The 13,102-nt window shown below is 39.6% G+C and overlaps 1 protein-coding gene across 1 annotated transcript in view; it reads left to right on the top strand.

Moving 5' to 3' along the window:
* Positions 1–13,102, top strand: part of LOC102840903 (methionine aminopeptidase 1-like) — a 149,437-nt gene that overhangs the window by 128,943 nt on the left and 7,392 nt on the right. Inside the window, exon 10 of the mRNA XM_006872959.1 lies at positions 6,759–6,824. Coding sequence (XP_006873021.1) covers positions 6,759–6,824 — 66 coding nt within the window. The remainder of the gene's footprint in view (positions 1–6,758; positions 6,825–13,102) is intronic.

Below are 13,102 nucleotides of genomic sequence, written 5' to 3'. Positions count from 1 at the left end.
CTTGCTTCTGCCACAAATTCCCCCAGCTATGAGCCTTCCAACCTTCTAAATATTCTTTTATAAGTGGTTCAAAGTTCTGGGACCAGCCCCTGAACCTGCTTGGTCAGGTATTCTGTGTTGTTGTTGGCAGAGCTTCTTTATTGCATTTCCACCCGATCCGCCATCTTGTTTGTTTTTCTGGTACATGAGAATTTGCCAAAACAATCCTTTTGGCAGGAGAATGGCACAATGAAATTGGCATTTAGGGTACAGGATAAATTACAGGTGGGAGTTAGTCAAGATATTCATCCCAATGGGCAGTTGTCACAATCTAGGTGTGAGGTAGTGAAATCCTGGACATGGATAGTTGTGAAGAGAAATGGAAATGACTGAGGACATATCCACTGGAGACAAGCACAGCATCTGACATATAACAATAAACCTTTTACTATTAGACCACAGAATTCTTTTTATGTAAGGTGTGAATCGTGTTTGAAATAAAACCTAGCAACAGAAAACCAGTAGCCAACTTCATTCCTTTGTCGTGGTGGTGGTGGTGATAGTGTGCCAGGAGTCTGTTCTGAATCTTTACAGGAGCAGAAAATGTCATCTTTCTCCCGTGAAATGGCTGGTAGTTTCAACCTGCTAACTTTGAGGTTAGCAGCTGGATTTGTAACCACTACGCTACCAGAGCTCCTTTCTGATAGGCTCTGTAATTACCTGAGTGCTCATTCCTCATCACAGACTGGGAGGTAGCTTTACTGATTACAGTAGCAGCTGTATTGGTGGGATATATGTGTGTATGTGAGAGACTGTGAGAGGAGGGAATGAAAAAGCTCTCTTTACTTGCATAAGCAACAAAACTCAGACTTAGGTATGAGCTATATCTAGAGAAACTCTGAAGATGATAGAATTTATAGAAGGGGCTGTATAGGTCAGCAAAATACAGTACCACTGTTACACAAGAAATGTCATCTGAGTTTTGTATTAAGCTGTTTGATTAGAAATAAAAAAACAACTGTGGGAAGAAGAATCAAGGACCAGGTATACTTCATTTCATATCTTTGATATGCTTATGAAAAGTGAAGTGTTAATTAGATTAATATAAACCACAGTACGTTCTGGTCACTCTTGTTGTGTTCCACTGAGTCGACTTCCCACTCATAGTATGTGACAGAGTAGAATTGACCCATATGGGTTGGTTTATAGACTGGAGCTAATGGATGGGTTCAAACCGCCAGATTTTTCTTTTAACAGCAGAGCACTTAACCGTTGCATCACTAGGACTCCTTGTGATTATTCTAACCAAACCAAAAATAGTCATTAAGATGACTCCAATGCATAGTGACGGGTTTCCTGGACTGTAAATCTTTACAAGAACAGAGAGCTTCATCTTTCTTCCATGTAATAGCTGCTGGGTTGAACCACTGACCTTGCACTTAACCCAATGCCTAACCTTTAGTGCCACCAGGACTGTTTTGTGATCTCTCTAAAAAGGGTTAAAAGAAACTGCTGGTGGGTTGTTTGGATAGCACAGGCATCTTTTGAAATGTAAATAATCTCTGCTTTGGTTTGTAACTCCATATTCCTAACCCAAATGAGAGAAGAACAAGGAAATTGTTGTATAACTTCACTTCATTTCCTTCTCCAGGTCAGCTTGATTATTGTTTTCTCAGGAATGATTTTATTTTGTAAGAATAGTTCTTAGTAGGTGACAGCTTATTTGCTTCTTTATTTAACTCATCAATGATTGGAAAGTACTGATGATAGTGCCCTTACATGTATAATGAATGTTGCTTTTCAAAAGTATCTTTATTTGATTTGTTCAGTTGTTTAAAATACTTCTGTCAGTTAAACAGTAGAGCAAATAATTTTTTTTTTAAGAGTCCATCATAGTTTCTGCAATGGTGTAGTAAACTTCAGTGATGTATGTTTATTGAGTGAAATACGTTGAGAAACCAAAAGAATGGAGATGAATAGGAATTGTAACTTGCCTAGAATAATAAACCAGTGGGAAAAACAGGAGTGTGTAGCAGTGCTTTCCAATAAAAATGTAATATGCGACACATACATAAATGAACGTTTTCTGGTAGCCACATTTACAAAGAAATTAATGATGTATTTTATTTGTTAACCCATTACAGTACAAATATGAGCATTTCAAAATGTAATGTAAAAATCATTGAGATCTTACTCTGTGTTTTTTGGTCTTTAAATTCTAATATATTTTTCACATTTCAGCAAATCCCAATTCTGATGAGTCACATTTCAAGTGCTCAGTAGCGACCTGTGCCTAGTGGCTGTCATGTTCTATATCCTTTTCCTTTCCTGACAGACACACCTGACGTTTCCTTTGTGGTCCCTAAGGGAATATAGAGAGCCCTGGTGGTGCTGTAGGGTAGCCCTGGACGGTTAAAGCATGAGGTTGACAGTTCAAACCCACTAAGCTACTCCATAAGAGGAAGATATGACTGTCTGTTCCCATGACAATTTACAGTCTCAGAAACCTTGTATAGGGTCACTATGAATCAGAATCAACTCAATGGCAGTGGGTAAAAGGAATATAGACAATTGTTAAGAATGGGAATTCCAGAACACTTAATTAGGCTCATAGGGAATCTACATAGACCAAGAGGCAGCCTCTCAAACAGAACAAGAGGATACTGCATGGTTTAAAATTAGGTGTGTGTCAGGGTTGTATCCTTTCACCAAACTTAGTTTTTTGCTGAGCAAATTATCCAAGAAGCTAGACTATGAAGAACAACATGTATCAGGATTAGAGGAAAGCTCATTAACAGCCTGCAATACAGAGGTGACACAACCTTGCTTTCTGAAAAGTGAAGGGGACTTGAAGAACATATTGAAGAAGTTTAAAGACTACAACCTTCATATGGATTATACTTTAACATAAAGAAAGTAAAAATCCTCACAACTGTACCAGTAAACAACATCATTATGATAAACAGAAGAGATAGAAGTTGTCAAAGATTTCATTTTACTTGGATTCACAATCAATGCCCATGGAAGCAACAGTCAAGAAATCAAATGATGTATTGCATTGAGCAAATCTGTTGCAAAAGACTGCTTTAAAATGTTAAAGAACAAAGATGTCACCTTAATGACTAAGGAGGGAACAGTCTCTGGAGAAGGATGTCATGCTGGGTAAGATGGAGGGTCAGAGAAAAAGAGGAAGACCCCCAACGAGATGGATCAGCCAGGTGGCATCATTGATGGCGTCAAGTATGGCATCATTGATGGCGTCAAGCAACCAATGAGGTTGGCCCAGGATTGGACATTGTTTCGTTCTGCTGTGCATGGGGTCGCTATGAGTCGGTTCTGACTCGATGGCACCTGACAACAACAATCCAAGACATGGTATTTTCAGTGACTTTGCATGTATATGAATGAAGAAGACTGTAGAAGAATTGATACATTTGAATTATGTTGTTGATGTGGAATATTTAATATAACTTAGGCTGCTAGAAAAATAAATCTGTCTTGGGAGAAGTATGGCCAGAATGCTTCTTGGAAGTGAGAATGGCAAGATTTCATCTTACATACTTTGGATATGTTGACAGAAAGGACCAATTCCTGGAGAAAGACATTATGCTTGATAAAGTCAAGGTCAGTAAAAAAGACCCTGAATATGATGGATTGACAGAGTGATGTCAAATATAGTAATTATTGTCAGGATGGCAGTAGAGTTTCTTACTGTTGTACATAGGATCACAGTGAGTCAGAACTGAATCAGCAGCATCTAACAACAATGTAGACCAAGAGGCAGTTGTTTGAACAGAAGATGGTAACACTGAAAGGTTTAAAATTAGGAAAGGTGTGAGACAGGGTTGTATTGTCTCACCATACTTATTCAACCTGTATGCTGAGCAAATAATCCGAGAAGCTGGGTTCTATGAAGAAAAATGTGACATCAGGATTGGAGGAAGTCTCATTAACAACCTGCGATATGTAGATGATACAACCTTGCTTGCTAAAAGTGAAGAGGACTTAAAATACTCGATGAAGATCAAAGAGTACAGCCTTCAGTATGGATTGCATGTCAAGGTAAAGAAAACAAAAATCCTCACCACTGGGCCAATAAGCAACATTCTTATCAATGAAGAAAAGATTGAAGTTGTCAAGGACTTCATTCTTCTGGGATCAACTATCAACCCTCATGGAAGCAGCAGTCAAAAAATCAAACAACATATTGCTTTAGGCAAATCTGCTGCACAAGACCTTTTTAAAGTACTGAGGAGCAAAGATGTCAGCTTGAGGACTAAGGTGTGCCTGACCCAAGCCATGGTATTTTCAGTAACCTCATATGCATGTGAAAGCTGGGCAGTGAATAAGGAAGTCCAGAGAAGAATTGATGCTTTTGAGTTATGGTGTTGGAGGAGAATATTGAAAGTGCCATGGCTGCCAAAAGAGCAAACAGATCTATGTTAGAAGAAGTGCAGCCAGAGTGCTCCTTGGCGACCAGGATGACCAAACTTGGTCTCTCAGACTTCAGACATGTTGTCAGGATGGACCAGTCACTGGAGAAGGATATCATGTTTGGTAAGGGGAAAGGTCAGAGAAAAAGAGGAAGACCCCCAGCAAGATTGATTTGCCAAGTGGCAGCATCAGTGGGCTCAAGCGTGGCAACAATTGTGAAGTTTACCCAGGAACGAGTAGTGTTTTGTTCTCTTGTGCATAGGGTTGCTGAGTTGGTACCGACTTGATAGCACGTAACGACAACAGCAAGGGAATATAGGCTAATTCTGTGTATCTAGTGTATGACATGTCATTTTGAGAGTAGCAGCATGAGCTTAGAAATGAAAAGGCCAAAAATATGTTCTAAAGCTTTTATTATGAATTAAGTAGTAGTTTACATTATAGAGATAGGTTACAATCCCCTCCAAGCACCCTGGCTTCATTGTATTTGCCTCTGTTCCTTCTCTCTCTCTCTCTCTCTCTCTCTTTTTTTTAATTCTGATGTACACAAAAACCCTCAGAAATATACAATCGTTTAAACAATTAAGGGCACATTCTGCAAGCCAGCCTCCTGGCCGCCAGCACACAGATTTACTTTTAACAGGAGTCTAGAGTCCTCAGCTGTTCTATCTCTCCATGCCATCACCTCTGCCTCCATCTCTGGTGTCGCTGATTCTCTGGTTAGGGTCACAGGTTCCACTCATGCTCGCCCTAGGGTCCTCTGTTCTTGGAATGCAAGATTAACTACTCCCCACTTTAAAAAATATTTTGCCCCTAAGATTTTATTTCCAGTGTTGGAATCTGCAGTTAAGTGTATTTTGCCCTTAAAGATGGTGGAAAGGCACATGAAAGCTATTCACAGGAAGGCTGAAGGAGTAGAAATGTGTGGGTGAGATGAGATTGGAGCATACATAGTGGGTTTGCTTTTAGTAGTTTGCCCCTATTGGACAGATTTGTCATTCATTACCAAAGTCCTAGTGTGGCACTGTGGACTAATTGTGTCAGACTGCAAAGTCATTTGAACTGCAAGGTCAGTGGTTCAATCTCACCAGCTGCACCTTGCTTGGAAACCCTATACAGGGTCGCTATGGGTCAGAATTGACTCGATGGCACGTAACAACACCACCAAAGTCATGATCATGAAGATCAAGAACTAACTACTGTATTCGCCTTACAAGGAACTTGGATGAGCCAATATGTTTGCCATCTGGTGGTCAGGAAGAGCAAATGCAGTCATTTAACTGATATCCTTATCAGTTGGGGCTTTCCCAGATATTCTCACTCCCACCCCTGCCCTTAACCCTCTTCTATTTTTGGTCTTGTTTTGGAAATGGCAGGTGTACATACTCTAATTCATCGTACATATTTTAATTCATAGTAGTGTTTCTCATGGTAGTCTTGAGTAGATTTGTGTTTAAAAGCTAACAATTCTTTGGAAAGAGAAATAGAATTTCTGTTTTGAAGCAAAAAAGGAATAGTCTCTTCAAGCATTAACAGATAAGTGTGCAGAGGCTGTTCTTTGAATATGAGAAAAATACTATACTTCTTGAATGTGTGGAAATCTTGTAGTTTCTGTGGATTATACCTTTTCCGTGTATGTTTATGCACATGTTGTTGTTGTTGTTGTTACGTGCCGTCGAGTTGGTTCCGACCCATAGCGACCCTGTACAGGGTTTCCGAGGGTGCACATACATCCCCAAAAAGGTAGAATAGTAAGGGTGGCATAATCTGAAACATGTCATTTTTGTTTTAAACTTTTATGTCTAGATGAATAATGAAACATTCAGTGATTGCAGTTCTAATGATGGAGTTCTATATCAGAGAGCAGACATGGTGCCACCTTTTCTACTGTAGAAGTGATAATCATATCTGAAATCCAGTTTAAGGGCATCTCTGTCTTTTCTTAGAGAAAACATAAGAAGAATGAAATGTGTCTAGGACAGTATCTGCCCCAGAGTAGGAGGTGGTTATCAGTATATATGCTTGTTGAATGAAATAAAGAGGAATTGGGGAGAGGGAAAATTTAAAAACCCTTAAATGGAGCTCTGGTAGCGTAGTGGTTACGAATCTGGCTGTGAACCTTAAGGTCAGTGGTTCGAAACTACCAGCCGCCCCGCGGGAGAAAGATGAGGCTTTCTACTCCCGTAAGGATTTACACCCTCGGAAACCCTGTACAGGGTCGCTATGGGTCGGCTCCGACTCGAAGGCACTTAACAACAACAACAATGGGTTTGTAACTAGTGAATTCAACAGGATACTATTGATTTTTGCTATATTTGAGATTTTCTGTTTTGTTTGTTTCTCAGAAAATAAAGCTGTTGGGGTGATGAAGGCGGGCCATGTATTCACGATTGAGCCAATGATTTGTGAAGGTAAGGAAAAAAGATGCTGTAAGATTCTTTAATTGTATTTTATTTTTGGTTATTTATGATCAGATTAGTTTTTGACTTTACTGAGTTTCTTTTTACTTTGTTCACATACTCTTATCTAACTGGAATTTGATTCATGTTATGTAGAGACCTGAAAGTAAGAGTTCATAGGAAAGTAATACCTTGTACATGTTCTTCTGATGCCGGTAGTGCTGAAATATTTAAATTCTCATCCTTCATAAAAATCTTGTCACGGAGTGCACTGTCAAAATCAGTGGGACCTGCTTTGTGAAACCTTCAGCTTTGTTTTCTCCAGCTGTATCTTAACACAGAAGGAGTATCCCACCATTGCTTACTAGTTCTTTGCTGGAATTGGGAGGTGGGACATGGGCATTAGTAGGCCTCAAACCTATATTAAAGGTTATCTCTTCTCCAGAGCCTCTGAGGTAGGTTTGCAGAGGTTGACTGGCTCCCAGAAGAGCATTCATTACTGCTCTGGAGAAGCTGCTGGCAGCCACATTAAATTGTTGTCTCCTTAGGATTCTGGGTCCACATAACAGCAAGTACAATCTTTCTAACCTAAAAATCAGTTCTTGGGTGTAGAGGACAAACTCTAGGGGAGAGACCGTGGACAAGAAAACTGGCTAAGAGACTATTTTGTAACGTTGAGTGAGATGATAGTGGCTTAGACTAGGAAATGGCTTTTTGTTTTCTTAGTATCTTTAGCATCATTTTCTTTTTTTTTTTAAAGTTTTTATTGTGAATTGAGTGAAAGTTTACATGGCAGATCATTAGTTTTACATTCATCAAATCATATACTTTGTTCCATTACAGTGATTATAATTTCCCCCCATGTACCATCAGTTAAGAGTATTTCTCTCTATTCATTTTAGCTCTTTTTTTAAAAAAACACTCAGGCATATATAATAATTTACACCACCAAAGGGCACATTCTGCAAGTCTGCCTCCTGGCTGTCAGCTCTCAGTCCTTCTCTGTCTATGAATCTAGAGTCCTTATCTGGTCCCTCTCTCCATGTCCCCATCTCTGCTTCCATCTCTGGTATTGCTGCTTCTCTGGATAAGGTCCCGCATTCTACTTGTGCTCTTCTCCCTTGATGGTCCTAGGGTCCTCTGTTTCTGGACTGTAAGATTATAACTACTTCCCCGTTTTTGTTACAAAACTTCTACAATTGTGACAATTGCAATTAGTCATGATAACAGTTACTCACTATTGAATCATAAGACTCTTATCCCCATCTCTTTTTACCAGACCCATCTAGACAAGAAGAAAACTATTTAGTGGGAACTCTTATCTTCCCACACACACTTTTAATTAAACTCTCTCTTGAAACCTTGCAAGCTAGTCACTTCGTGCCTTTATCTCTTCCTCATTTTAGGTAGCCAGTGTCTAAGTTGCCTGTCCGTATCTAGCTTGTGTACAGTGGGGATAGCATTGATACTTGATGTGAAGACTCCTTCTCTCTCTGTTGGTATTTAGAATTACTACCTCCATGACTATAGGTCAGGTTCATCAAATTGTAGCAATTTACCCTCATTTCTTAGCATATTTTCCATAGATGTTGTTATGTGCCATCAAGTCGGTTCTGACCTATAGTGACCCTGATTAGGGTTTCTAAGGAGCAGCTGGTGAGCTTGAACCACTAACCTTGCGGTTCAAAGAGACTTTGCAGTCCAGCGCATTAACCCACAGCGCCACACCAGGACTCCTGCCAGATATAACTCTTTATTAGTAGTGGTAGTACCATTACTGCCTTTGCCACAGTAAGGAACTGAAGCCCACCTATCTGTTAGTGGGTCTCATTGGTGAATTCTTTTGGGCCAGCTTTCTATGATGTATCTAAAGTCAGAAAAGTGTAGTGTGTGGCCTTTACTCAAGAAGAAGAGCTCTGAGTTTGGTGAGGGAGAAATATAAGCTAGGTCCCATAACGTAAAGGCTTCATAAATCAAAATTGTAATTTGGCTCAGAGGACTTGGTAGTGTGTGTTCATCAGTGTATTAGTGTCTCTTGGTATGTAATATATAACCCCCAAACTTACTTAGTTAAAATAAAGCAACAATAATTTAATATCATAGTTTCTGTGGTTTGGGAATCCAAGCATGCCTTATTAGCTAGCTGCTTCTTGTTTAGAGCCTTTAATGAAGGCAAGCTGTCTGTCCGACTGTGGTCTCATCTGAAGACTTGCTTGGCCAGGATCCGTTTCCAGGTTCACTTGTGTGGACTTTGTTCCTTTTGGGCTGTTAGACTGAGGGCCTCGGTGTCTCACTGACTGTTGGCCAGAGGCCTTCCTCAGTCCCTCACCTTGTAGACCTCCACAGATGAGCTTTCCTACTGTGGTAGCAAGCCTTCCTCAGAGTGAGTGGTCCCAAGAGAGAGTGAGAGCACATGTGCAAGTGCATGTAGGCACCCCCAAGACAGAGCCCAAGGCTTTTAAAATAACCTAATCCTGAGAGTGACATCCTGTCACTTGTCTACCCTATTCCTTTCATTAAAGGTGAGTCCCTAAATCCAGCCTATACTCCAGGGGAGTAGGACATTATTATACATGCATGGGCTTGAATACCAGGAAGTAGGGATCATTGGGGACATTTTAGAACCTGCTTTGTTAGCCCAGTTCTTTGTTGCCTTTTCTGTTCACTGGAAAGTAATCCTTACCTGGCCAACTCTAGGCTTGCTTTAAAAATGAAATGAGATGATTTATATTAACTTAAAGCCCTTTGTATATTTTAACCCTCCAGAGCCAAAACTTTCACTGTTGTAAAGTTGATTCTGACTCATAGCAACCCTATAAGCCAGAGTAGAACTATCAAATAGGGTTTCCAAGGCTGTACAGAGCACACTGCCACATCTATCTCCCATGGAGCAGCTGGTGGGTTTGAACTGCCAACCTTCTGCTAGCAATTGAGCACCTTAACCATGGTGCCACCAGGCCTTCTTTATATTTTAAAGAATATGCAAATAGGAAGGTACTGTTTCTGTCTTCCTCATGGAATAAAGTTCTGATCATGTGCAACCAGTTACAAAGGTAGCAGTAAGTTTATTAGTGAAAGGAAAGATAGTGAGAGAAAAAGGCTATTTTTGTTACTTATTTATATTTATTAACTGGCACTTGATTGGTGAAACATAATACTAGTATTTCTAGTAGTAAGTAAATAACTCCTGTAGTGTCAGGTCAGATAATCATCAAATTTAACTGACATACCACAGTGTAACTTAATTGAACTAAATCCCAGCCCCAAAATGGACAGTCTTGAATCCCACAGAGGACTTTCCTCAGAATAGTGGTAAATTAACTAAATCCCAGCCCCAAAATGGAATAGTGGCCAAATAGGTTTGACTTGACATTGTTAACGGACCAGTTTTAGTAGGACACAATAAAATCAAAGAAGCATTATGTCTTAAATCCACTGATGCATGGGTCACTACATTGAAAAATACCTGTTTGCTCATATATACGTTTTTGAGAAAGCATGAGTTTACTTCACTAAGCTTCCTCCTTTTCTTTATATCCTAGGATTTAGTATTGGAGAAGTAGTTGCTTCACTGCAGACTTCGTGCTCTGAGATTTTTCTGTGTGAATCAGTGAGACTTTGAAGTATTGTTTCATCTAAAGATAATTGAAGGATACATAGAAATTCTTCACAATCTAATTTGGAAACAAAGTTTCTATAAATATATACCGTCATAGTAGAAGGCTATAGTATCTAGAATATCCTCACTTTTCATTTCTTCTCTGCCTTGATTCTTCTGAAGGTTGTCTTTCTACCTTTCCTGTATTGTTCTGTGCACTTGTGTTTTTTTTCTCTCTCTCCATTGTTGTTGTTGTTAGGTGCCATCGAATCGGTACCAACCTATAGCAACTTGAAGCACAGCAAAACAAAACACTGCCCGATCCTGGGCCAACATCACTATTGTTTCCACACTTGAGTCCATCAATGTTGTCACTTGGCCAATCCATCTTGTTGGGGGTCTTCCTCTTTTTCTCTGACCCTCCACCTTACCAAACATGATATCCTTCTCCAGCCACTGGTCCCTCCTGACAATATGTTTAAAGAATGAGAGACAAAGTTTGGCCATCTTGACCTCTAAAGAGCACTCTGGCTGCTTTTTTTCCCAAAACGCATCTATTGGCTCTTTTGGCAACCCATGGCACTTTCAATATTCTCCTCCAACACAATAACTCAAAGGCATTAATTCTTCTATGGTCTTCCTTATTCACTGACCAGCTTTTGCATGCATATGAGGGTATTGAAAATACCATGGCTTGGGTCAGGTGCACCATAGTCCTCAAGCTGACATCTTTGCTCTTCAGTACTTTAAAAAGGTCTTGTGCAGCAGATTGGCTTAATGCAATACATCATTTGATCTCTTGACTGCTGCTTCTGTGAGTGTTGATAATTGATCCAAGAAGAATGAAGTCCTTGACAACTTCAATCTTTTCTCTGTTGATAAGAATGTTGTTTATTGGTCCAGTGGTGAGGATTTTTGTTTTCTTTACACTGAAGGCTATGCCCTTTGAGCTTCATCAGTAAATGTTTTAAGCCCTCTTCACTTTCAGCAAGCAAGATTGTATCATCTGCATATCACAGGTTGTTAATGAGCCTTCCTCCAATACTGATGCCATGTTTTTCTTCATAGAACCCAGCTTCTCATATTATTTGCTCACCATACAGGTTGAATAAGTATGGTGAAAGAATACAACCCTGTCGCACACCTTTCTCAGTTTTAAAACATTCAGTGTTCCCATGTTCTGTTCGAACAACTGCCATGAGCACAATTAAGTTTACTGGAATACTCGTACTTTGCAATGTTGTCCATAGCTTGTCATAATCCACACAATCAAAAGCCTTTGCATAGTCAGTAAAGCACAGGTAAACATCTTTCTGATATTCTCTGCTTTCAGCTAAGATCCATCGGGCATCAGCAGTGATATCCCTCGTTCCATGCCTCTTCTGAATCCAGCTTGAACCTCTGGAAGTTCTCTGTCAATGTATGATTGTAGCCATTTCTGTATCACCTTTAGCAAAACTTTACTCACATGAGATATCAAAGAGATTGTCGGATGATTTCCGCATTCTGTTGGGTTACCTCTCTTTGGAATGGGCACAAATACGGATCTCTTCCTATCAGTCAGCCAGATAGTTGTCTTCCAAATATCTTGGCAGAGATGAGTGAGTGCCTCTTGTGCCGCCTCACTTTCTTGAAAGATTTCAATTTTTATTCCTTCAATTCCTGGTCCAGTGTTCTTTGCCAATTCCTTCAATGCACCTTGGACTTCCTCCCTGAGTATCATTGGCTCTTGATCATACGCTACCTCTTGAAACGGTTGAACATTAACCATTTTCTTTTGGTACAGTGACTCTGTGTATTCCTTCCATCTTCTCTTGATGCTTTCTGCATCATTCAATAATTTTCCCAGAGAACCTTTCAATAATGAAAGTCGAGGCTTGAATTATTTCATCAGTTCCCCCAGCTTGAGAAATGCTGTGTTCTTCCTTTTTGGTTTTCTGATTCTAGATCTTTGCACATTTTATTGTAATATTTAGCTTTATCTTCTCTAGATGATCTTTGAAATTTTCTGTTCAGCTCTTGAACCTCCTTGTTCCATTTGCTTTAGCATCTCTACACTGGAGAGCAAGTTTCAGTGTCTCTACTGACATCCATTTTGATGTTTTCCTTCTTTCTTGTCTTCTCAACGCCTTTTTGCTTTCTTCCTGTATGATGTCCTTGATGTCATCTCAGAACTCTTCTAGTCTTCGGTCTTTAGTGTTTAATGTATCAAATCTGCTCTTCAGATGATCTCTAAATTCAGGTAGGATATATTCAAGACCATATTTTGGCTCTCATGGATTTGTTTTCATTCTCTTCAGCTTCACTTTGAATTTGCATATGAGTAATTGATGGTCTTTTCCACAGTCTGTCCTTGGCCTTGTTTTGACTGATGATATGGAGCTTTTTCATTGTCTCTTTCTGCAGATGTAATCAATTTGGTTTCTGTGTTTTCCATCTGGTGAGGTCCATGTGTATAGTCGTCTGTTATGCTGTCTAAAGAAGGTATTTGAAATGAATAAACCATTGGTTTTGCAAAATTCTATCATGCATTCTCCAACATAATTTCTATCACCAAGGCCATATTTTCTAAGTACTGCTTCTTCTTCTTTTCTCCCAACCTTTGCATTCCAATCACCAGTAATGATCAATACATCTTGATTGCATGTTTGATCAATTTCAGATTGAAGAAGTTGGTAGAATTCTTCTATTT

Source organism: Chrysochloris asiatica, unplaced genomic scaffold (genome assembly GCF_000296735.1).
Source record: "Chrysochloris asiatica unplaced genomic scaffold, ChrAsi1.0 scaffold00216, whole genome shotgun sequence".
In the NCBI taxonomy this organism is placed as follows: Eukaryota; Metazoa; Chordata; class Mammalia; order Afrosoricida; family Chrysochloridae; genus Chrysochloris; species Chrysochloris asiatica.
Note: the sequence above shows the minus strand (reverse complement) of the source record. Positions and strands in the feature narration are given on the sequence as shown.